Below are 27,330 nucleotides of genomic sequence, written 5' to 3'. Positions count from 1 at the left end.
TAAATCCCAAATCAATGCACTGTGAATACTGCAACCTAGTGGTTCTTTTAACTGCAGGTTCTGAATTCACTGTTGATAATCCAATCAAGAGTATTACTCCCTTTTGTTGCCTCCCTAACATGCTGCTGCAGAAAAGTCATCCAATAAATCCACTAAAGTCTTGCAAGCCCGTGAGTGACCAACCCACAAATTCCGGTCAACATTTGGAAGTTAAAATCCCCCATTATAAGATTGGTTTTTGATTTATTGGCCCACTCTATTCTCTGTACAGCTGTTCACTGTATTCATCAGTCATTATACCTATAACACACTCCTACTATCATTTTTGTTCTCCCAGTGTCATGCCAAACAGACTCAACATTTCACTGCCCACCCATATCAACTGGATGCATAGATTTTATGTGCTTCTTAACTGAGAGAGCATAAACCATTCCCCTCCTGTCCTTTCTGCATACATTGTATCCACATTTTTAAATTCAGCATCACTTATGTCTAAGTGACACCACGTCTCTGCTATCCTTAGTGTCTGCATTTGATGACTCAATCAGTACTTCAAATTCATCAAATTTATTCACAAGGCTCCTAGCATTAGTGAATATGCAAGTATTCATGCATGTGTTCTTGCTCTTAGTTACCCTAACGCAGCCCACGTATTCATTTGTTCCATGATGACTCACAGCAGTGCCCGAAATCCCAGACACCTTGCTTTCCAGGCATCACTTGCTATTATTGGTACAGGCTGAATATACTAATAACAGCAATACAAGAATCACTTTCATCTCTGCCTGCAGGTATTTTTAATCTGTTAGCCTGTGTATCCCTCCGTCCCCAAGCTAGCAGTTTTCTGATCCACCTAACACTGTTTCGATAGCATCAGAAATATTCTTGCACCCTTTCTATTTAAGTGTATCCTATCCCTGTAGAAGCTGTCTCTCTCTTGTTAACAAGCAAGATTAAGGTGAGAAAAATTCTATCCCATGAGCCTTGCACAAACTCTGCAGGGATGAAATGATTGACAAAGCTCTCATCATATACCCCCTCTTATTGTATCTGGTCAGAATTGCAAACACTTTAAAATTTAACCCTAACTCGTGACTTTTTTTTCATTGCCCTGTACTTGTTCAGTTAGTCTGCAGATCTCCTACTCTTAATGTCATTAGTGCCAACGGGTACAACAATATCACCTTTTGTTTGTTTGTTATTTGGTTTTTAGGCGCATTAGCAACTAAGGCCATATTGCTCCGGGGATATGCAGTGGTCATTCCCTGACCTTTCTGCATCCTCCGTATTTGGTGGGCACGGGCTCGAACCCGAGTCTAATCAAGAAGCATGTGCTTCGCACTGCTGCTCCTGTCCACCTGGCTACGGAGGCGCCCCATCACCTTTTGTGCCCTTAATGCTACTGCCTTTCTAATTTCTTTGCTAAAAATAAAAAAAATACCTATGTGATCAGATTCAATCTATTTATTTACCACAATTAAAAAACTGTAATTACTACTATGATGCACTGCCCTACAGTTACTAATTACAAGATAAAATATTCATGCTGAAATTACTTAATAACACAGGCTCTATGAATATTAAGTTTTAACATACTAAATCCTTATATGAATTTAAAAATATATTAGCAAACATGATTAGGACTATTAAAACAATTTGTTATTGAACACAATTCAGTATGTTAATTAAATAAAATGTGGCAAAATTTTTCAAAAAAACTGGTCCATTTTGATGAGCTCTAAAATTATTCCATTTGCGACCTGAAATTATTATTATTAGCTATATGGTGCAAGGAAGCCTGAGGCTTATGCTGCATCAGCCAAAAAAAAAAAAAAATTCTGAATTACCGAGAGAGAGAGAGAGAGAGAGAGAGAGAGAGAGAGAGAGAGAGAGAGAGAGAGAGAGACAGAAGCAGAAAGGAATCACCATGAAAGAAAGAGAAGGATGATGATATCCAGCTCAGGACCCTGAATGTGCCAAGCCCATACTCACCAGATGCGAGCCCCCTGGGGTTAAATCTCATCTTTGGAAAAATTGGTGGTGAAACTCAGGCAGTTGCTCTTGATATTTCTAAGGCTTTTGATAGTGTTTGGCATAAAAGTAGTAGTAGAAGTGGCATGTGATGCAAGAAAGCAAGCATATGAGCTTATGCAGCATCAGCCAAAAAAAAATAAATAAATAAAATAAAATTACAAAACAAGTCCTCTAAATATTTGTCCAGTTCCTCCTTAAATTTATTTAACCTATCAACTTCCACAACGACAGATAGAAGTTTGTTCCAGCAATTAACCACCTGCTGGCTAAAGGCAAAGTTCTGCACATCTATTCTACATTTGTCTTTCTTCAATTTCAATTTATGCCCCCTTAGGAGTGTAATGTGAACAAGTGGAAGAATCCCATCAGAATTCAGCGTGCTCAACCCATTCAATGCCTTATAGACCTCCATCAGATCATCTCGCAGGTGCCTAGTCTCCAGCTGCTGCAATTTGCAGAACTTAAGCCTATCCTGGTAAGAGGATCCCTTCATTCCCCTCACCAATCTTGTTGCCTTTCTCTGTACACGTTCAAGCAAATCTACATCCTTCCTAAAACGAGGCCTCCAGACCTGCACACAGTACTCACAGCGTGGCTTGACCATTGCCTTATACAGAGGGACAATCACCTTTTCCCTGCTAACAAAATTCCTGTATATCATTGACAACACCCCATGACCTGCCCTGGCAGCCTGTCTGCATTGCTAAGAAAACTTCATATCTGACTGCACAATTACTCCCAGGTCTTTTTCATTTTCTACCTCCTTAAGTGTAGTACCACATAGTTGGTATGTTTCTCTGGGGTTACTTCTATCCATATGCAGTACTTTGCATTTTTCAATGTTAAACTTCAGTTGCCACTTCTCAGCCCATCTGCCCAAATTTTCTAGATCCTGTTGCAGTAACACACTGTCATTACTGTCATTAACAAGCCTGCAAACCGTTGTATCATCTGCAAACTTCGATACTAAGCCTGATATACCTTCATTAATATCATTGCTATATATATAAAACAACAGTGGACCCAACACCGAACCCTGTGGGACTCCACTAATAACATTAGTCCAAGAAGAGCAGCACCCATTGATTACCACCCTCTGTTTTCTCCCACTCAACCATTCTTTTATCCCTTGTAGCAACTTACCATTAATACCATTCTGCTCCAATTTGAACAGTAGACTTCCATGCGCAACACTGTCAAAAGCTTTTCTGAAATCACGATGACTGCCATCAGTCCCTGAAAACTCCCAACACCCCTCGCTCCAGGCCACTGCTTATTCTAATAGAAGTAGTGCTAGAACCACCTTCACCTCTGCCTGCAGCTACTTTAAACCTTTTCGTCTGTGAATCCCCCCCAAGCTAGCAGTTTTCCGACCCGCCTAACACTGCCTCAGCATCAGCAAATATTCTTGCACCCTTTCTATTTAAGTGTATCCCATCCCTGTAAAAGTAGTCTCTCTTGTTAACAAGCACAGACCAGGCTGAAAAAAATTTTCCCCTTGAGCTTTGCACATTTCCTCCAGGGCCGAATTGGTTGACAGGGCTCTCATCATGTACTCCCTCCTATCGTTTCTGGGCAGAATTGCGGACACTTTCAAATTTAACCCCAATTCACAACTTTTTTGCAACATTGACCTGTACTTGTTAAGTAAATCTGCAGATCTCCTATTCTTAATGTCATTGGTGTCAACTTGTACAACAGTATCACCCTTTATGCCCTTAAAAGATGATATTGCTTTACAACGTATCAACTTTTGTCCCTGGCAGACATACCCTGGTCCTATTCCATCAATCCTTTTTACACAATATATTCCCCGTCTCCCTGACAATAGAGTCACTGACGATAACTAACTCCTGTGGGACCAGTGCATTCTGCCTTGGAGGTTGCCGCTGTGTTGCCTAATGCCCAGGAGTGAGCTCTGGTGTTGAGTTGGGCAGCTGAGAGCTTAACGGGCCCCTCATATTAATTTCTTCGAGGGCATCTACCCTACACCTCAAGCTCTCATAGATGCCCATCAGAACGCTGAGCTGACATCTAATTTCTAGACACACACTGCACCTGGCACACACAAAGACATCCTCCTTGGCTAGATCATGTTCCGTTCCAGAGAGTGCGGCAAACATTTCACTAGTTGCTTAATTTTTAGGCTGTGATGCATTGGAGAACTGCCCCCCCCCCTCAGTTCTCCCCCAACTCACAACACTCCTATCACTTTGTGCCAGTTGCTTTTTCTGCTCTAGTCTGGGGCATGATATTTTAAATTAATAAGATCAATAAATTTAATTAATTAATTGTGAATACTACACTATCTAATAGAATACTAAATGCAGGGATGCGAATTGCGCTATATAATTTTACATTAAGAGCTACCTAACAATTAAAAATTTGAATTCCCTACCACTCTATACAAAAACAATAGCTGCAAGATTCGAGCGAAACAATGGTTTTACGTATATTAAGTAGTAATCTACAAAAACTCTTATCTAAATTAAAAATAAAAATAACCAACATATCTAGAACTATATGGCTACTTATAAAGTTTAATATAAAATAACAATTGGGTAAATAAAATGGTAAACACATCGCTTTTTCGGAGCCTGTAATTCACAGCTGTAATTTTTAAAGAGAGTCAGCATCTAAATGTTTAATGAGTGACCTATACTATCTGAAAAATAAGTTTTATTGTCTTAAAATACTCTAATCAAACATATATTCTATTTCCTTAGAAATGTTTACCAGAGGTTTTTTTTCCTTCTTATATTTCATTTTGCTTTTCCTGTTAAGAAACCAGCAGTAATCTCTCATCATGGCAGTAATTCATTGCCCTTGGGACCACTTTTGTATCATGAATATCTCCTGATGAAAGCCCTGATGATCAAAATTTCCCTTAATCCTCCATAAACTTTCAAAATTTTCAGTAATGGGAATGAATGAAAAGAATTTTCAAACACATCTGGCAGCCCATATCTTTATATAATTGCAGTAATTGACACCAGAGATTCATAATTATCTTTTTCCCTTCTTCCAAGAATTCTATGCACAACTGCTTTAATCGATTGCCAAGAAGCTAGTTCATTATCCTAAACTGCTCAATATCTTTGAGCAGTTTCTTTATTTGAAGCCCAATGAAAGTTCTTTATATTACTTCTCCCTGGTAAAAATTCCTCTTTCATTTCCCACTGCTATACAACTGTTCCACAACCACAGAAGATAACAGTAATTTGTGAAACCTCCCTGTAAACTAGAGCAATCCATGGTACTTGACTGCACTCAGGATAGGACACATTCATGTTTCTTTCATGAATTAGAGGAATGCATTTCCACTGTGTAGTAAAACTGCTGTTTAAAATTAATTTTGGGGCACCAATAAATATACACCAATCATTAGAATTGTGGTCAATTCCTAGTTCTTTAGAAGAATAAACAACAAAATAGTTTGAAAACAATTTGTGATGAAAACTTTGAGACACTTTGACGTACTGTAGTTTACCTCTTGCCTTCAAGCAATTTCCACTACTTAACATAGAACCAAAGAGTTTTGCTTGCTCTTCAAATAAATTTAAACCACGGATTAAGCCATTCAAAATTCAACTCTTCTTGGTTGAAAGTGCTGTGCATTATAATTTTCTGGTTGGTATTCCAAATCTGTTGAAGTGGATGGTTCAACATATTTGAAACACCAACAGATTTTGTTGTAAACTGTCGCCATATGTAACAGAAATTTGTCGTTTTGCGGTTCGACGGAACACAACAATCAATGCGATGCACTAAATCAAACTAAACATTTGGTCTCTTTTTTTTTATTATTTATTTTTTTTATTTTGAGCAGTAGGTGTGAAGACAGTGGGGATTGCAAGATAATAGGTACACTAATCTCCCAATGACAACTTATAATGCCGGTTCTTGTCGCTTATTTACGACTTGCAAAATATCTGTTTATACCTCTTCTAGTTATTACTTGAATTTTATGATGATTTCTGGTATTTTTTTTAATTTGGTGTCTTGAAGTGTCCTGGTTAATCCAATCCCGGTAAATTGAGAGTCTGCTGTACTTTATTATTACCGTATTTAATGTTGATAATGTCTTACTGTGTGTTTAATTTATCAATTAAACTTTATTGTATGTACAAGATAATCACGTTATATATGGGGTCAGCAGGTGTTCGCTTATATCGGCAGTTTCAGTCATCCACGGTAGGTCTTGGAATGTATCCCCTGTGGATACGGGGGTCTAACTGTATTAAGGTTCTCTTTATAATTAAGAACCTCTAAAAAACGTGCAAGCTTAGTTTATTAGCATTCGATTAATGCACTTTTAACACTTTGGTCACTGTTTTCAATACTTTGATTCACTCTGTCTATGAGGGACGTTTGAAAAGTTCATGGCTGTAGTGTGAAAGGTTCACCTGAGGAATTAGTAACATGGTCCTTTTCAACACAGTCCCCATTGGAGTCAACACACTTTTGCCACACATGCTGCAATGCATTGATTTCAGCTATAAAGAAAGTTTTCTCTTGGGGCATGCAGGAATGCATCCACTGCAGCAATAGCATCACTGTCAGTAGTAAAATAGATGCCAGCCAGGCATTTTTTTAAATTAGGAAACAGGTGAAAGTCCAATGGTGCTAGATCTGATGAATATTGGAGATGGTCCAAGATTTCAAAGCTATACTCATGAAGTGCAGCCATGGCAATGACAAACTTGAGGGCAGGTGCACTGTCTCGGTGGAACAAGACTCACTTACTGAGTTTATGTGATAGTGAGTACCATAATGGGAATCTCTCTTATTATGATTCCAGCTCAAGATTCTGGCAATGTATTGAACAAAATGCCAGCTCAAGATTACAAGATGCTAGCTCAAGATTCTGGCAATGTATCGAACTATTGCTCACTGATCGTTCATCACCATATAGTGTACATTGTCAACTTCTGGAGTGATGGATGCTTCAGGTCTTCCAGAGAATGGGTCATTTTCCAGGCACTCCCTTCCTTGTATAAATACTGCTGTTCATGAAATACGAAGGGGCATCCTCCCCTAAGTTGTAACCATATCCTCATGAATTTCCTTTAGTGTTCATCCCTTCTTCCCCCAAATATTGGATGAATGCACAGTGGCAGATTTTGTCCATCTTTCCTCATTCTCATAACTTTGTTGACTTCAGGCCCTGTAATTTAAAAAAGACCTTACTGAACTGCATAAAACTTGGTGGGTTACTATTTGAAGTGTTATACATTAAGAACAGAAATTTTTAACACTATACCCTACCCTTACATATTCATGGCCATGAACTTTTCAAACACTCCTCATATGTATGGTGAAATATATTTAAAACATTAACATTATATCAATAATAACTATTATAAATTATATTAAAGTAAAGTAAATTACTTTAATTAAAGTATAATCAAAAAACACTGATTTACAAATCAATGTTTTTTGATTTTACTTTAATTTTGATTCCTTTTCAAAATTAAATTTTATTCTAACAGAAGTGACAAGAATAACACTACAAAACTAATATAGATCAAGGTATCTACAATATCTTGAGCCATAGTGGTGTTTTTGGTGTTTTTTTTAATACACTATACTATGCAAGTTCATTTAATACTAGTATTGACCAATTATTACCCTTAAGGGAATATGCAAAATAAAAAAAATAAAAAACACCAACCATTGCATTGATTGCTCGGTCACATTCTTTATCTTCATTCCAATAACTTGTAGATCTCTTAGTACCCTGAACTGCCGCATGCTGTGCTGCTTTCACTCTCCGCAAACCACTATTTTGCAAGTAAAATGGCAAATGAACAATATTGCGAAGATATTCATGACCACTAATACTAGAATTATGGAAGACTCTGTGAATATTTGATTCAATTGCCTAGGGAGAAAAAAAAAATTTGCACAATTGTAGAATGTAACAGCTACAACAACAGATGAGAAAATTCAATTTTTTGCTGATTAATAAATTCAACTAATGCTGATTAATAAAGGTCAGATGGATTGAAATGCCTTTCATCTTGAATTAAACTATCATACCGGGTGGTTATAAAATACGATTCCCCATTCAGGAGACCCTAGTGTCAAAACGGTTAGAGATAGTGCTGTGAAAATCGGTGGGTATGTCATTTAGGGTATGGGGAAGTGATTTGAAGAAGATTTGTAGAAGAAGAAGGGAAAAAAAAAAATAGTTCAAATTTCCACCACCATTGGAGAAATTGGCACTGTAAACATGAGGTGGAATACTTAACTTGGGATTAGATTTTAATATCAGAACTTTAGAAATCTACAGATATTATTCTGCATGCTTTCCTTCACTTGAGATGACATTCTGAAAACGGAGGACTGTGTGCGACACAGTTTCGCATAGCATCTCATTGGGGATGTTGGCTACATGCTGTTTAATGCTTGCTTTCAAATTGACAAGTGTCTGTATGCTGGCACAGTAAACTCCGTCTTTCAGATATTCCCATAACCAGAAATCACAGGGATTGAGATCTGCTGATTGGACTGGCCAGAACTGCGGAAAGTCTCTAGAAATTATGAAATCATTTCTGAATGTTGAACAGAGCAGTTCCTTCACTTGTCGACCAACATGGGAGGGGGCACCATCTTGCATGAACTCTACGGTCTCCAAGCATTGCCTTTCTTGCAGAGAGGGGAATAATGTAATCTCTTAGAAGAGTGTGTGCACTAATTACTGTACACCTTACAGGGCCATGAGGTGTAGACTATTCAAAGAAAAATGTATCGATTATAAACTCTGCTGTGAATCCACACCATACTGTAACATATGGACTTTGTCATGGTCTTTCATGCAAAGCAGACAGAAGAGAAGTTCCCCATATTCAGCAGTTTTGTGCATTTACAGCCCCACGAAGAGTAAAATGTGCCTCATCAGACAACAAGATCATTCGAGCCCATGTATCATCAAGTTCCGTATGAGCCAGAAATCGTAGAGCAAAGTCTACTCATTGGTGCTGATCACGTGACTTTAGTTCTTGCACTACGTGAATCTTGTACAGGAACCAGGGTAAATTATTTGAAGCACTTTACGTACAGTAGACCAAGGAAGGTTCGAGTCTCTTGACACACCTCTGGCACAATTGGCTGGTAGTGTTTCGCATTGTGACTTGTAGGCCATCGCAACCGCCATTACATCCACTACCTCCATTCCAATTTTTGGTTGCCCCTGCTTGGAATTACACCTAACTCCTTGATCATTTCAAATTTCTTTATTAGTTTTCAAAGCCCCACTGATGTCAAAGGTCCTTTACGCAAACCTTTAAGTTTCTGATATTCACATAGTGCTGCATTAGTATTACTATTATTCTGGTAAGTTTTACTAAAAGAGCAGGTTCCTTTTTTGTAAGAGCCATAATGGTTATTGATGGTGATGTTGGCCTTTCTGCTTTTATCTAACAGGATGTCATTTGCTTAAGCAGCGTGTCTTGAAGTAAATGACTTTTACATATGTGCAGCACCACTTTTCCTCTGGTGGCAGAAGTTTGAACTAATTTTTCTAATTCTATAAATCGCTTCCCCATACCCTAAATGACATACCCACTGATTTTCCCAGCGCTAACTCTAACTGTTTTGACACTAGGGTCTCTCTCCTGAACAAGGAAACTTATTTTATAACCAACCGGTACTTAAACAGACAATTGAAACATATCCTCCTGCCTCATCTATTAGTAACATAGTCAAATGCAATTTATCACACCAGACCTGGCAATTTTCTTCTAAGGAATCCTTTCCTGTTCTGATATCATAACCTCAGAAACCTGGCATGGGTTTCTTAGGGTTGCTTTCAGCCTACATTTCATATAACCTTATGAAAAAAATAGTGGCAATGTAATGGCAGTGATGTCAGATATCCATATTTCAGCACAACTGGTACTGTTTGCAACAGTCATATTAGACATGAAATTTGTCAGTATTAGCAGTGCAGCGTGTGTGAAGTTAGGTACTGAAAAGAAAGCAACCACAACCACATTCACCTAAAACTAGAACAGGAATTTATCAAATCAGATATTTAAGTTGCATCACTGCATCAAAAGAGAGAGAGAGGTCAAATGTCAAAGCAATGAGTAGTTCTATTGTATTTCTTGGAATGAAATAACTCTGGAAAGTATAAAGCGAAGTTAAAGTGATGTTAATCAATGCTTACAACTGTGAAGGTACCAATCATCAGTATGACATGCGCAGTACCATCGTTCCTTTAGGGCTATACATGAAATTATAAATATCACTACCTCTGATATTTTTCTCACTACCTCCAACAATTTTTTTTTTCCGTCATACCTCTGCAAGGGAAGGTTATTCTGAATGAAATTAATGTCCTGATTATGAAAAATATCAATCTTTTACTTCTGTCGTCTACATCAAAAGATATACGCATTTTTTAAATTCTTTGTTTTTATACAATATCAGCATAAAAAAAAAAAGGTAAAGTGCACCCATTATCAACCCACTGCACGATGGAAGCCTCCTCAACAATTCATGCTGAGGGAAATGGACCATAATCTGTCACACTGGTCCAGTGCGGGTTGACACATCGACCGTATTCAGCAGTCAGGGGCTTGAACCCCGGTCTACTCAAAGAGCGTGTGCTACTGCACTCCCGCTCCTGACCACTCGGCTACAGATCAGCAAAAATGGTTGCAATTATTACACACAATATATGTTACTTAGATGTGTTTCCGACTCAATGATTTCCTTTTATAGTCCAGATTGCTTTCCCGTTTAAGGAACCAACAGTAATCTCCCATCATGGCAGAGTCCCAGCAACCTTGGTATCATTTTTCCATTGCAGTTACATCCTGGTGGAAGCGCTCTCCTTGTTCATCACTGACATCTGCTAAGTTTTCAGGAAAGAAATCCAGATGGGAATGAAGGAAATGCATTTTCAGTGGAATTCAGCACCTCATGTTCTTGTAACATTTCAGCAAGTTTGTCACCAGTTGCACATAGTTCTCTTCTTTCATCTTTCTGAGGAATCCGTGTACCACAGCCTTGAAAGATCTCCATGCAGCCAGTTCAACATCATTCAGGTTTCTTTGAAATTATTCATCTTTTAGATGCTTTCTTATTTGAGGACCTATGAAAATTCCTTCCTTCAGCTTTGCACAAGATAAATTTGGAAACATTTTCAGGAAATATGTGAATCCTCTGCTTTCTTTATCCAGTGCCTTAGTTAAATTCTTAGTCAGTCAAGATTGATGTGTAAAGGGAGAAGAAAAACCTTTTGTGGATCAACCAATGGAACCTACTTTACATTGCTTTTGCTGAAATGTATTAATCTCTCTTGTCCAAGTGTTGTATGATGTAATGTTTGGCTGTTGCATGACTATCCCACAAACACAGGAAACAACAGTACTTAGTGAAACCACCTTGCAACCCAACAAGCAGTCCAATTACTTTGAGATCACCAAAAATATTCCAACCATAGTCATTGTAACGTATAGCAGCAAGAATGTGGAACATACTATTGTAAGTTCCTTTCAGGCCAACAGTACGAACAAGAGGATTTGATGGTAAAGTATTTCCATTATGAAGCAATACTGCTATCAAACTTAGCTTTGACGCATCAATGAACAAACATCATTCAGAGGTATTGTGATCAATGTTCAGTTCGTGCATAAGACCAACGATGTCTTTGCAGACACACGTTGTTTTCCATTGCAAAATATCTTGAAAACTCTTCATTTTGCTTACAGTATATTGTAATGTTTGTACCTTTGGTAAGTAAGTTCCACTGTTGTAGTCTGGATCTGAGTAATTAAGCCTTCTCTTTGGCTAAACCCAAGTCTCTGATCAAGTCACTTAATTCTTCTTGTTCAATGTAGTGTGGGACCTTTTCTTTTTCTGGCTCTTAGTCCAAATCATGCGAAGTACACGGTTCCGCAACATCTGGTAAAACGATTCCTTCTATACCTTTATCACTACTTCCAATACCCAACGATTTTGGTGGCACAGGTACTGGCAGTTCTTTACCATGTGGCACTGGCCTAATTGCTGATGGGATATTTGGATATTTGATGTAGTGCTTGCCCTTTTTGGAAATATCTTTTATTTTTGTCACGTAGAAATAGCAGTCGTTGAAATGATTCTTGGTCTCGCACCACACCATAGGGATGGCAAAAGGTAATGCTCTCAGTTTGCCATATAACCACAGCCTTAAGCTCATTGTACAAGTAATAGAACAGATATGTGGAGCCCAATTTTTTTCTTGGTCAACGATCTTGCAGCCGAAGTACAATGAATATGCAACTTTTGTGACATTGTATTTTTATCTCTGAGTTTTTTGGGGTTAAGTGTTCACAAACATAGCAGAAGTTGTCTGGGTGATTGATGCAAGTTCTGTGCTTTGTCTTCTCCATTTTAACAATGCTTATCTTATCTTCCTCACGGATTAGGTGATCTGCCTGTTCCGATCTCAAAGAGGTCTGCCCACCCCCATGGGCTTGGCACACCCAGAGGTTCTGAGCTGGACATTATCATTCTTCTATTTCTTGGTGATCCCCCCCCCCACTCTCTCTCTCTCTCTCTCTCTCTCTCTCTCTCTCTCTCTCTCTCTCAGGGTAACTTGGAAATTTTTTTTTTTTTTTTTTTTTTGGGTGATGCAGCATAAGCCACAGACTTCCTTGCACTATATGGCCAATAATAATTAATAATCATAATCTTTTCTTTGGTCAACCTCTGTCTCTTTTTCCTTTTGCTCTATATGTGTAAGCTAATTTAGGGAATCTATTATCTTCCATTCTTTCTACCTTTGTCTACATTCTATAATTTTTTCATTAATTGAGTAAATCTTTAATTCCTTTCTAATATTTACGTTTTGTATTTTATCTAATTTTGTACATCCTTTTAACATATCTTAAAAATTTCATTTCTGCAGCTTGTATTCTATTAGCGTCGCCATTACTTTGTAAAATTTCAATTGTGTTTCTTTCCTTGTTTTCTTAGCCAGAGTTCTTTTTATTGTTCCACATATATTTTGAAATTTCGCCAATTTCTGGTTGACATCATATGTTATATCACATCCTAGATATTTAAAATGTTTTACTTGTTCTAATATTTTATTGTCTATAACTATTTTTGTTCTTGCTGTATTTTTCCCCTTAAAAGCCATTGTTCTAGTTTTCATTGTTGATATTTTAACTTTATATTCTTCTGTTATTTGGTTTAATTTAAATAATGCTCTTTGTATCTTTATCTTCACTATCTTGAATACAATTTTAACAATGCATTAACCTAAAAACAATAAAAGCAATTGGTAAATTTGAACGGATGATGAACTCTTCTAGCATAGTTTATCATACACTATAAATTGAACAGTTGGATGGTGTAATAAAATTAATAAAAATACTGACTTTTATGGAAAGTGCATCAAAATATAAAATATTGCAAAAACAGTAATGATGCCCTTGCTTAACTTTTAGCCCAATAAACAAAACCAACCAAAAGTTAATAAGTTTAAAAATTGTATTTCAAACAGTAATGATATCTTTGTACAGAATCCACTTATCTATCTCTATCTTAAAACTGAGATGTGATAGAAATTTTTTATGATTGATTTTAAATTCTATATAAAACATTACCAGAAACAATCATTGATTTGGTGGAGGTAAAATAATGTTGGGTAGTGTATTTATTAGGCACTTTGTCTACTATCCATGACCAATGCACAATTTCTATGGGGCAGTACATGTTAATATGATAAGTGCATTTCTGAATACTTTTTTTTTTTCTGTTTTACTGTCTTTGGGAAGCTTTGTTCCCTCCAGCAAGAGCAACAGACTTGAGTATCTTCACGTTAGAAACACATCATTATCCATGAGGTGATTTAAAATTAGTATCATTTTCAATAAAATAACATTACCAAGAAAGCAAATCTGTTATTCATAAAAGACTCAAAAGACAACTGCTATCAGTGTCGGAGATAGTATGTTGTCTCAATTAGCAATCTTGTGCCAAACTAAATAATGTATCATATCTAAACGAGCAATCGAGTGGCATGAGGAAGAAACAATGTCTCCAATTGCATATTTTCATATCATATACTTGGAAATATTTTGTAAGTGTTTAAATAATACAATAACTGCTTCTTTGCATTAGAATTAGCAGAGGGATATTATGCAAAAAATATATGCATCAGCCAAAAAACAAATCTTCCCGTTTCACTCATGCATTCACTCCAAAAGTTTGTCTACTTTCTAGTTCAGCCTTGAATTTATTTAAGCTGTCAACTTCCACAACGAAAGATGGAAGTTTGTTCGAGCAATCAATCATCTGCTGGCTAAAGGCAAACTTCTACACATCTATTCGACAACCGTCTTTCCTCAATTTGAATTTATAAACTTCAGGTGATTAATCTGGGCAAAACGAAGGAGAATTCCATTGGCATTGAGCTTGCTCAAACCATTCAAGGCCAAATAAACCTCAATCAGATCATTTTGCAGATGCTCAGTCCCCACATACTGCAATTTACAAAGTTTAAGCCTTTCTTTGTAAGAGCAACCCTTTGTTCAATTCACTAATCTTGGTGCCCTTTTCTGTACTCGTTTCAGCAGCTCTACATCCTTCCTAAGATGAGGACTCCAGACCTGTGTACAGTGCTCAAGGCGTGGCCTGACCATTGCCTTATACAAAGGGATAATCACCTCCTAGTTCCCACAGGAACTAGGAGGTGATTATCCCTTTGTTGAAAGTTGTTGGTGAGTCTATTGTCAGGGAAATGGGGAACATGCTTAAAAAAAAGGATAGGTGGAACAGGACCAGGGTATGTCTGCCAGGGGTAAAGGTTGATGACGTTGTGGAGCGCATATCAGCTTTTAAGGGCACGAAAGGTGATATAGTTGTACACGTTGGCACTAATGATATTAAAAGTAGAAGACCGGTGGAATTACTTAACAAGTACAGGTCATTGTTGAAAAAAAACCTTGAATTAGGGTTGAATTTGAAAGGGTCTGCAATTCTGCCCAGACACGATAGGAGAGAGTATATGATGAGACACTTGTCGATCAATTCGGCCCTGGAAAGATTGTGCAAGGCTCAAGGGGAAGAATTTTTTTCAGCCTGGTCTGTACTTGTTAACAGGAGAGACTGCTTCTACAGGGATTGAATACACTTAAATAGAAAGGGTGCAAGAATATTTGCTGATGCTATCGACGCAGTGTTAGGTGGGTCAGAAAACTGCAAGCTTGGGGGGGATACAAGGACTAATAGATTAACAGTAGCCACTGGCAGAGGTAGTAGTGGCATGTGATGCAAGAATGCAAATGTATGAGCTTATGGAGCATCAGCCAAAAAAAAAAAAAAAAAAAAAAAAAAAATCACACCATTCCCTCCAAATGCCTGTCCAGTTGCTCCTTAAATTTATTCAACCTATCAACTTCCACAACGACAGATGGAAGTTTGTTCCAGCAATTAACCACCCGCTGGCTAAAGGAAAATTTCCGCACATCTATTCTACATCTGTCTTTTCTTAATTTGAATTTATGCCCCCTTAGATTCGTAATCTGAACAAGTGGAAGGATCCCATCAGAATTCAGTGTGCTCAACCCATTCAAGGCCTTATATACCTCAATCAGATCACCACGCAGGTGCCTAGTCTCCAGCCACTGCAATTTGCAGCACTTAAGCCTCTCATGGTAAGAGGATCCCTTCATTCCCCTCACCAATCAAAGGTGAAAGTGATTCTTGCATTGCTTCTGTTGGAATGAGCAGCAGTCTGGAAAACAAGATGCAGGATATTTCAGAGACTGCTGGGAGTCATTGCAGTACAAGTAAACACATGGGTTGTGTTAGGGTAGCTAAGAATTGGAACAGGTGCATGTAAACTTGTGTGTACACCAGTGCTAGGAGTTTGGTAAATAAATTTGATGAATTTGAGGTATTGCTCAAAACATCAAAGGCAGATATTGTTGGGATATTAGAGACATGGTGTCACACAGATATAAGGAATGCAGACCTGGAATTTGGGGAGTACAATGTGTACAGAAAGGATAGACAGGATAAGAAGGGAGGAAGGGTTATGCTATTAGTTAAGAAACACATAAAATCCAAGAAAGTGAAGCCATTCCACATCGCTGGACAGAGCAATGTCGAGTCACTTTGGTGTGGCCTAAGCATTAGGAGATCAAAAGTGAGAGTAGGAGTGTGCTATACGCCTAATGACTCTGATGAGTATAATAAGAAACTGTATAGGGAAATAGAGTGAGCTAGGAAGTCTTATAATGGGGGATTTTAATTTCCCAGATATTGACTGGAATTTGTGGGTTGGTCACTCACACACTAGCAGGGCTTTTTCGGATTTATTGGATGAATGTTTTCTACATCAGCATGTTCGGGAGGCAACTAGAGGCAATAATTAGCATTAGCATTAGTAGAGGCATATGATGCAAGAAAGCAAGCTTATGTAGCATCAGCCAAAACAAAAAAAAAAAAAAAAACCTTCCACTTCATCCCTCCGTTCATTCGAAATACCTGTCCAACTGAGCCTTAAATTTATTTAGGCTATCAACTTCGACAACAAGGGATGGAGGTCTGTTCCACCAACCAACTATCCACTGGCTAAAGGCAAATTTCCACATCTATCCTACATCTGTCTTTCCTCAATTTGAATTTATGCCCTCTCAGGTGATTATTCTGAGCAAGAGGCAGTATCCCATCAGCATTGAGCACGCTCAACCCATTCAAGGCTTTGTACACCTCTATCAGATCACCTCGCCGGTGCCTAGTCTCCAGACACTGTAATTTGCAAAACTTAAGCCTTTCTTCATAAGAGCAACCCTTCGTTCCATTCACTAACCTTGTTGCCTTTCTCTGTACATGTTCTAGCAGCTCTACATCCCTCTTGAAATGGCCTCCAGACCTGTATACAGTACTCAAGGTGTGGCCTAACCAGTGCCTTATACAAGGGAATAATCACCTCCTTATCCCTGCTAGAAAAATTCCTGTATATCATTGACAAGACACCATGAGCTACTCTTGCAGCCCGTCTGCACTGCTCAGAGAACTTCATATCTGCCTGCACAATTACCCCCAGGTCCTTTTCATTCTCTACCACTGTCAGCGTAGTACCACAGAGTTGATATTTTGCTCTGGGGTTGCTGTTTCCCATATGTAGTACTTTACATTTGTCAATATTAAACTTCATTTGCCACCTCTCAGCCCATCTGCTCAACTTTTCCAGATCCTGTTGCAGCAGCATAGTGTCAGTAGCGTCGTTAACAACCCTGCCAACCTTTGTATCATCTGCAAACTTCGACATTAAGCTTCATATACCATCATCAGTATTATTTATAAATACAGAAAACAATAATGGACCCAACACTGAATCCTGAGGGACTCCACTAATAACATTAGTCCACGATGAGCAGTGTCCATTAATTACCACTCTCTGTCTGCTGCCACTCAACCATCCCTTTATCCATAGCAACAATTTGCCACCAATGGCACACTGTTCCAATTTGTGCAGCAGTCTTCCATGTGCAACAGTATCAAAAGCCTTTCTAAGATCCAAATATATAATATCAAAGTTATTCCCTGCATTATATTCTTTTGTGACTACATCATAGTATCTAAATCAAATTGGTCAGGCAAGAGCTTCCCTTAACAAAACCATGCTGTGTCTGAGCTATAACTGAATTCTTGTCAAGGTGATCCTGCAGTGCTTCTTTAACCAGTGCTTCCATTAATTTTCCTGGAACAGAAATTAAACTCACAGGTCTTTAATTACTTGATCCTCCTTTGTGAATTGGGGTTATATCCGTGAGTCCAAGTAAGCTCTCATAATTACGGATAACGGATTGCTTACTTCCTTTGCTGCCTCGTTTAATATAACTGGATAGATCCCATCTACCCCAGGTGCCTTTCTTGTATTTATCTTCAACAATTTCTCCTCCACTTTACTCTCAATTATTACAAGATCATCAAGATTACTGTCAGTGTTTACTTCATCTATGGCATTCCCCTTCCTGAATAACTCCTCATGTGTGAATGGAGATGCAAAATATTGATTTAGTTTGTTAGCTACCTGAGCAGGATCATGAACAGTTGAACCATCGATATCAAGTGGACCACTCTGATTCATCCCCTTCCTTCTAGAGTTTACATAAGTAAAGAACTCCTTACTGTTTTTCTTTGCATCCCTTGCCAAAGATTTCTCATAATCTGCCTTTGCCTGCCTAACCTCCTTTGTAACTTGGTTACAGATCAACTTATATCTATTATAGGCTTCTGTGTCACATGTTAATTTATATGTATCCCATGCATTTTTCTTCCCTGCCATATGTCTCATTAGTTCATCTGACATGCATTTAGGCCTGAACCTTGAACAATATTTCTTAGTTGGTATGTAAAGCCTAGTAGCTTCCAAGATAAGTTCTTTGAATGCTTTCCATTTTGAGTTTGCTGTTGGTAACATCATCAGTTGGTCCCACTGTATAGAATTTAAATACTGTCTCAGTCCATCGTAGTCGCCTTTACGAAAGCAATAACCCTTCGCTTTACCCCTGATGATAGTTACCTCCTTGAGTAAATCCCACTTAAGCACACTGTGATTACTGCCACCTAGTGGTTCCTGTATCTGCAGATTCTTAATGCATGAAGAATCACTACTGATAATCAAATCAAGAGTATTACTCCCTTTAATTACTCCGTTTAATTACCGAACATGCTGATTTAGAAAACAATCATCTAATAAAACCACAAAAGCCTTGCTAGTGTGTGAGTGACCAACCCACAAATTCCAGTCAATATCTGGGAAATTAAAATCGCCCATTATAAGACTCTCTGATTTAGTGGCCCACTCTATTTCCCTGTACAGTTTCTTATTATACACTTCAGAGTAATTAGGCCTATAGCAACTCCTACTCTCAATTTTGATCTCCCAATGCTTAGGCTACACCAAACTGACTCGACACTGTACTGTCCAGCGATGTCGACTGGCTTCACTTCCTTGGATTTTATGTGTTTCTTAACTAATAGCATAACCCCTCCTCCCTTCCTATCCTGTCTATCCTTTCTGCACACATTGTACTTCCCAAATTGCAGTTCTGCATTACTTATATCTGTGTCACACCATGTCTCTGATATCCCAACAATATCCGCCTTTGATGCTTTGAGCAATACCTCAAATTCATCAAATTTATTTACCAAACTCGTAGCATTGGTGTACAAACAAGTACACATGCACCTGTTTTTTTTCATAGCTATCCTAACACAACCATGTGTTTACTTGTACCCCAATGACTCCCAGCAGTCTCTGAAATATCCTGCATCTTATTTTCAGGCTGCTGCTGCTCATTCCAATAGAAGCAGTGCAAGAATCACTTTCACCTCTGCCATTGGCTACTGTTAATCTATTAGTCTTTGTATCCCCCCAATCTAGCAGTTTTCCGACCCACCTCACACTGCCTCGATAGCATCAGCAAACATTCTTGCAGTCTTGATCTGATTATCAGTAGTGATTCTTCATGCATTAAGAATCTGCAGATAAAGGAACCTCTAGGTGGCAGTGATCACAGTGTGCTGAAGTGAGATTTACTCAAGAGGTAACTACCACCAGGAGTAAAGGGAAGGGTTTTTGCTTTTGTAAAGACGACTACGATGATCTGAGACAGTATTTAAATTCTATACAGTGGGACGAACTGATGATGTTACCAACAGCAAATTCAAAATGGGAAGCATTCAAAGAACTTATCTTGGAAGCTACTAGGCTTTACATACCAACCAAGAAATATTGTTCAAGATTCAGGCCTAAATTGACGTCACATGAACTAATGAGACATATGGCAGAGAAGAAAAATGCAAGGGATACATATAAATTAATGGGTGACATGGAAGCCTATGATATAAGATGGTTTGTAACCAAGTCACAAAAGAGATTAGGCAGGTATTTTGCATCTACATTCACTTATACAAGGTAGGAGTTTTGTAAATAAATTTGATGAATTTGAGGTATTGCTCAAAACATCAAAGGCAGATATTGCTGGGATATCAGAGACATGGTGTCACACAGATATAGGGACAAGTTATTCAGGAAGGGGAAAGCCAGAGGTGAAGTAAACTCTCTGGCAGTGAGCTAGATGATTTTGTAATAACTGAGAGGAAAGTGGAGGAGAAATTGTTGAAGATAAACACAAAAAAGGCACCCGGGGTGGATGGAATCTATCCAGTTATATTAAAGGAGGCAGCAAAGGAAGTAAGCAAACCCTTAGCCATGATTATGAGAGCTTCTTTCGACTCAGAAGAGGTACCCATAGACTGGAATTGTGCAAATGTGACACAAATTCACAAAGGAGGATCAAAGGCTGAAAGAAGTAATTATGAGTTAAACTTCTGTTCCAGGAAAATTAATGGAGGCACTGGTTAAAGAAGCACTGCAGGATCATCTAGACAAGATTTCAGTTATAGCTCGGACACATCATGGTTTTGTTAAGGAAAGTCTTGCCTGACCAATTTGATTGGATATTCTGATGCAGTGACAAAAGAACTGGATGCAGTCAATAACTTCGATATTATATATTTGGATCTTAGAAAGGCTTTTGATACTGTTGCACATGGAAGCCTGCTGCATAAATTTGAGCAGTGTGGCACTGGAGGCAAATTTTTTTTTTTTTTTTTTTTTTTTTTTATGTGAACCCCAAACACGAGAGGTATTAGAACCTATAGTACTTAGTACCGTGCTTGGGTTGGAGGTTGAGAAAACGAAAGAAGATATTTGTTGACATTGGACTTGAACTTCTATAGATTGTACTTTTCAGGAAATTACGTATGAAGGAAGGTTGTTCCAGAAAACGGCAGTTGAATGAATAAATGAGGAAGATGAAAAGTTAGTTCTGTGGGTTTGAAGTTGGACAGTAAATGGATGTTGGCGGCACGTGTTTGGACTGTTTTGAAAGAGAGAGTGGGAATTATAGAAGCCAATTCAGAAGAACAGTGCCCATGGAAGTATCTGTAGAAGAGGCATGCAGCAGAAACAGTACGTCTATGAGAAAGCGAGTGGAGAGACTCTGTTAGAGATGAATCATTAATTAACCTAACTTTCCTCTTCTGAATGGAATCAAGAAGCCTGAGAGAGGTTTTGGGGGGACCACCCCAGATGTCGGAACAATATTCCATGGCAGGGCGGATTTGCGAATTATACAGAGTGAGCAGCTGTTTGGAAGAAAGGTAACGGCGAGAGCGAAAGAGAAAACCAAGTTTTTTAGATGCAGAGGAAGCAATATTTGTAATGTGCTTGTGCCAAGAGAGATTAGAAGTCAGGGTAATCCGTAAAAGAGATATATCATTTTGCCTAGAAATCGGAGTGTCATTAAAGATAAGCATAGGAGCAGAAGAATCCTTTTTGCAAGATATAAGACAAGACTGAGTTTTAGAAGGATTGAAATCAACTAAGTTGTCTATGCCCCACTGGAGAATTACCTGAAGATTGGCATTTAAGGAATTGGTAGCAAATATTCGAGAAGTTGAAGCTGATTGAGCAGGACAAGGTTTCTCAAAATGGAAAGTGGAATGCAATATGCTATCATCGGCAAAACTATGTATAGGATTTCCAGTCAATGGAAGAAGGTCATTAATATACAAGAGGAAAAGAGTGGGGGAAAGAACTGAATCTTGGGAGACACCGGCATTAGTGGAGAAGTTAGAAGACAGAGAGCCATCTACCATCACCCTCAGTGAGCAATCAGAGAGAAAACTGGATAACCAATTACTAAAAACAGTTGGCAAACCATAAGATGGAAGCTTGTTTAGAAGACCTTTATGCCAAACACGATCAAAAGCCTTTGAGATGTCAAGAGCAACTACTTGTGTTTCACCGAACCTTTCCATTGAATTGACACTGACGAAATCCATACTGGTGATCGTTGATCAGACAGAAGGTTTCTAGGTAGTTTAAGAGTTGGCGGTTAATTGATTTCTCCATTACTTTAGAAAGAGTAGAAGTAATTGCAATGGGAAGATAATTGGATGGGACGGATTTGTTACCCTTTTTAGGAACTGGCTGGATATGAGCAAATTTCCAAACAGAAGGAAAAACACCTTTTTAAATAAGAAAGTGAAAAAATGCGGCAAAGAATAGGAGTAAGTTCAGGAGCACAGGTTTTGAGAACAAGTGGAGAAATACCATCAGGACCTGGAGCTTTCTTAGCATCAAGATTCATCAAAATCCTTCTGATATCCTTTTGACGTAAGACCACAGGAGGCATTGAATGGAGCATATTGGGAATAGTGGGAGGTGTTTTACCAAGATCATTAATAGATGAGCTGGAAGAAAAATGGAATGGTAGCAGGTCAGCTTTATCCTTGGCTGAAGTGACAACAGAACCATCTGGTTTGGACAGACGTCGGAGCAGAGATGGGCGAAGGCTGTGGCCAATAGCTTTGGCAAGAGACCAGAATGCTCGGCTACGATTAGGGCAAGAAGCAAGTTTTCTACTCTTAGCCTGTTCAAACTCTAGTTTGGACTGATTAATAACTGCTTTACAATTGTTGTGAGGGCTTCGATGTAGGTAGAAAATTAAACTGAAGAATTAGAAACAAGCCAATTACGATATGCAACGTTCTTCTCTTGAACAGCCTTAGCACATTTATTGGAAAACCAAGGTTTAGATAAAGGACGAGATTTTAAAGTGGAGTGTGGGATAAAGGATTCCATTCCTGCAAGAATAATTTCACTGACACGATCTGAGCAAACGTTGACATCAGAAGTTTTGAAACAGTAATCCGACCAAGGAAAACAAGAAAAGAAGTCTCACAGGTCATCCCATTTTGCATTCTTGTAATGCAAAACAACACGAGGTTGGGAATAGCCATGAGATAAAGGTTCCATTGGAGAAGAGACAATCACCAAGTTGTGATCTCTAGTGCCTAATGGACCTCTCACTTCGACCGTGTACTTAGAAGGGTTGTTTGTGAGAAAAAGATCAAGCGTGTTAGATGTATGATTAGAATTGTCCGGTATTTTTGTAGGTAAATGAACAATCTGTGCAAGATCATTAGTAATTGCAAAAGCCTCAGCATCTTGGATTCGTACGTTGGCATTCGAGGTGAGCGGACGCGCTTAGACAGGGCTCCTCAGTTAAGTGGTTTACTTTTGGATAGTGCTTTTAAATAATTGATTTATTTAGATATTGTTGGATTATTTTGTTATAGGTTTTCCTGTAACTGTTTGATTTTAATAATATTGTAGATATAATTTTTTAAAGTTACTTTCATTGATATTTATTTAATTTTATAATGGTAGTTACGAGATCTGCCTTAAACACGTCACAGTGTATCGTGACTCACACGGAAATAGCAGATGGCGATTTACGGGTGAGTCATGATTTAATCCGTTGTGGAACCTGTGGTATGTTTTCCAAGGTCGACCTGGTGACTAATCCTACCTCACCTGGGGATTCTTTTCTTTGTGATCGATGTAAGGAGTGCACCGATCTTAAATTACAATTTGGTGCACTGATGGAACAATTTGAGTCCCTGAAAAAACGAGTGCTTGCCCTCGAAAATAATGCTTCTGGGAGCTCGTCAGGGACTCAAAACTCCAGCAATCTACCAAGTGATGCACACCCGATTCGAGCCTCAAAACAGAAAAACCAAGTGCAAACTACCCTGGTTAAAAAGGACATTGTTTTATTAGGAGACTCCATTGTCAGGGAAACGGGGAATATATTTTGTAATAAAGATAGGTGGAGCAGAACCAGGGTATGTCTGCCGGGAGCAACTATTGATGATGTCACCAACAGACTGTCAGATTTTAAAGGGGGTAAAGAAAATATTATTATTCATGTGGGGACAAACGATATTAAACGTACACGATCTGTCGATTTGTTGGAAAAATACAGGACCATGCTGAGGAAATGTCGCGAGCTAGGCCATAATGTCTATGTGTCTGCAATTCTGCCCAGACACGATAGGAGGGATTATATGTTAAGAGCCTTGTGGATTAACTCAAGACTTGAAGGAATCTGCAAGGCTTTAGGGGGTAAATTTCTATCAGCATGGCCCACACTTGTAGGTAGAAGGAATTTGTTTTGTAGAGACGGGATACACTTAAACAAAGGTGGTGCAAAGGTTTTTGCCAGTATTATTGAGGATACCTTAAAGGCTCAGGGAAACTGCTAGTTAGGGGGGATGTGGGTAATACTGACACGCGTTTATCAGATAATATTGGTCAATGTAACTCTTGCACATACCTTAAGAGTTCTTATCTGTTACCCCAACTGGACGTATTATCTAGATGTTCTGGGGCCAAAGACGTTTCACGTGAGCGGGTAGCTAATATCAGGGAAGAGAGCCTAAAAAACTTCAAGGGTTGTGTTAGGGTTGTTAAATATACAAGAACAGTAAATCTTAATTGTTTATACAGTAACGTTAGAAGTGTCGTCAATAAAATGAGCGAATTCGAACTGCTGGTTAAAACAAGTAACGCCGACATAATAGGGCTTACAGAGATGTGGTGCCACCCGGAAATTGGAGATGATGAGTTTCAGTACGGCTTGTATAATGTATTTAGGAAGGATAGAGTAGATAGAAGGGGTGGTGGGGTAATGCTTCTTATCAGAAGCAGCCTGGGTGCGACGATAGCTTTCCCGGATTCAGACATTTCACATGCTAGTATAGAGTCTGTATGGTGTGAGATAGTTGGAAACAAAGGTACAATGCGAGTAGGAGTAATCTACAGACCAGGTGATTGTGAAGATTATGACAAAAGCCTCTACATGCAAATGGAATGGGCAAGTAAGCGTCAATGCCTTATTATGGGTGATTTCAATTTGCCTCTAATTGATTGGAGTAAAAGGGAAGGAAACTCGACATGGGGAACAAAATTTTTAAATCAACTAGATGACTGTTATTTGTATCAACATGTCAGGGAAAGTACTAGAGAAAAGAATATCCTAGACCTCATCATCACACATGAATCAGATGACATAACAGGGCTGACAGTAGAGGAACCAGTAGCAGGAAGTGATCACGGAGTTCTACGGTGGATGATGACGAGAGAGGAAGCAGAAGTAAAAGGCAAAGGAATGGGTTTTAATTTCAGAAAAGGAAATTACGATGCCTTAAGGTACTACATGGCCTCTATTAACTGGGTAGATATCGCGCAGAGAATGAATACAACTGAACTGTGGTACGCTTTTAAAACATTAATCACAGATGCCTTGAATGCGTATATACCATTAAAAAAATACTCCACGAGAAGGGTTCCAAGTTGGATGAATAGTGAAGTTGCCACATTACTTGAGCAGAAAAAGGTGGCATGGAAACGTTACAGAGCAATAAAAAGAACTGAAACCTATAACAGCTACAAGGTGATGTGTAATAGAGCCACAGAAAAGGTTCGACAGGCAAAGGCAGTTTATGAGAAATCACTAGCAAACAGAGCAAAGAGGGGGGATAAAGAATTCTTCACATATACAAAGGGTACTAGGAAAGTTTTGCAATATGACACAACGATGAATCACAGGAAGCTGCTTGTTGCTGCATGTTGAGACATGTTCATACGTGCATAGTAGCCGCCGCGCCAAGTCGATGGGCTTAGTTATTCATTAGTAGTGAGAGTGTAAAGTGCTTGCGATGGCATCGTGGTCACGAAATGAGATAAGGACAGTTTTGCGGTATAATTTCGTGCGTGGTTTAACCATAGACCAGTGCTTAGAAGAAATGACTCTTGCACTAGATGATGATTGCCCACATCGTACAACGATATTCAGGTGGTATAGAGAGTTCCAAAGAGGAAATTTCACTCTGGAGGATTCTGAGGGGCCGGGAAGGCCACGAACGTCAGTTACGGAGGAAAACGTTACTGCTGTGAGGAAAATGCTTGACGAAAACAGGCGATTGACCTACCAACAGATAGAGGATACTTTGGGCCTAAATGCACCAGCAATTCGTTCGATTCTGCAAGATCATTTGCACGAGAAGAAACTTTGTTCTCTCTGGGTGCCGCATCAACTGACTGAAGAGCAGATGACACGACGTGTGACTTGGTGCCGGGAGATGTTAAAAAAGTTTGATAAGGGACAATCTCGGTATGTGAACAACATCGTGACAGGTGACGAGACTTGGCTGTACTATTACGATCTGCCGACCAAGGCTCAAAACAAAGTTTGGGTCTTTGATGATGACGACACACCCGTAATTGTCAGAAAATCCCGATCTGTAAAGAAGAAAATGATAGCTGTATTTTTCAAATCGAGTGGAATTGTGGAACGTGTCGTTTTGGACACGCAGAAGACAGTCACAGCTAAGTGGTATACTGAACAATGCCTGCCTAAAGTCATTGGATCTATGAAGAACCTGCGGCCAAAGTCAAGAATGGACACCTGGTACCTCCATCACGATAATGCTGCAGCTCACTGTGCCAAAGCCTGCACCGAATATTTGACCACGACAGGACTGAAACTTGTCGAGCACCCTCCCTACAGGCCAGACCTTGCTCCCTGCGACTTTGCACTGTTCCCGCATGTGAAAATGAAGCTAAAAGGGAGGCGGTTTTCCAGTGATGAAGACCTTCTACGGGCTTGGGACAACGAGTGTGCTTTACTCCCTAGTGAAACTTGGCAGAACTGGTTTAAAGATTGGTTTCGGAGGATGGAGAGGTGTATTGAATGTAGAGGAAATTACTTTGAAAAAATTAAATAAACAAAGCTGTATTGCAAAATTTTCCTAGTACCCTTTGTATAAATGCCAAGAAGAGCAGGACAAACCAGATCGGACCTTTACGTAAGGGAAAGGGGATAGTAATAAATACACCAGCTGCCGTTGCAGATGAACTCAACAGTTATTTTGCATCGATATTTACAAACGAAAAGCCTTTTGTAGCAATGGGAAATTGTAGGAGCGAAGTTAAAAAATATGTAATTAATGATATTGAAATTTCGCAAGATTATTTAATGAAAAAACTTTCGAGCCTACAGACCAGTAAGGCTCCTGGAGTTGATGGAATATACCCTATAATCTTAAGAGAGGCGGCAAGCGAGTGCATTGAACCACTGAGGCTAATTATGCGAGCATCACTAGACTCTGGGGAGATTCCCTTGGATTGGAAAAGTGCAAATGTATCTCCCATACATAAGGGTGGCTCTAAAAGTGAAGTGGGAAATTATCGACCTGTCAGTCTGACTTCAGTAGTAGGGAAAATCATGGAGGCAATGATCAAGGGTGGAATTCAGGATCATTTGGATCGAATTGAAATTCTCAAGGATACTCAGCATGGTTTTGTAAAGGGAAAATCATGTTTAACAAATCTGGTTCGCTATTTCGAAAGGGTCACTCACG

At 38.9% G+C, this 27,330-nt stretch overlaps 1 protein-coding gene across 1 annotated transcript in view; it reads right to left on the bottom strand.

Annotated features, from left to right (window-relative positions):
- Arms (Ankyrin repeat-rich membrane spanning) overlaps positions 1–27,330 on the bottom strand; it is a 680,132-nt gene that overhangs the window by 182,460 nt on the left and 470,342 nt on the right. The window contains exon 18 of the mRNA XM_090381558.1: positions 7,709–7,918. Within this exon, the coding sequence (XP_090237684.1) occupies positions 7,709–7,918 (210 nt within the window). The remainder of the gene's footprint in view (positions 1–7,708; positions 7,919–27,330) is intronic.

The sequence above is a fragment of the Mastigoproctus giganteus genome, chromosome 9, assembly GCF_048544385.1.
Source record: "Mastigoproctus giganteus isolate SK-2022 chromosome 9, ASM4854438v1, whole genome shotgun sequence".
Taxonomy (NCBI): domain Eukaryota; kingdom Metazoa; phylum Arthropoda; class Arachnida; order Uropygi; family Thelyphonidae; genus Mastigoproctus; species Mastigoproctus giganteus.
This window is presented reverse-complemented; position numbering and strand designations above follow the sequence as displayed.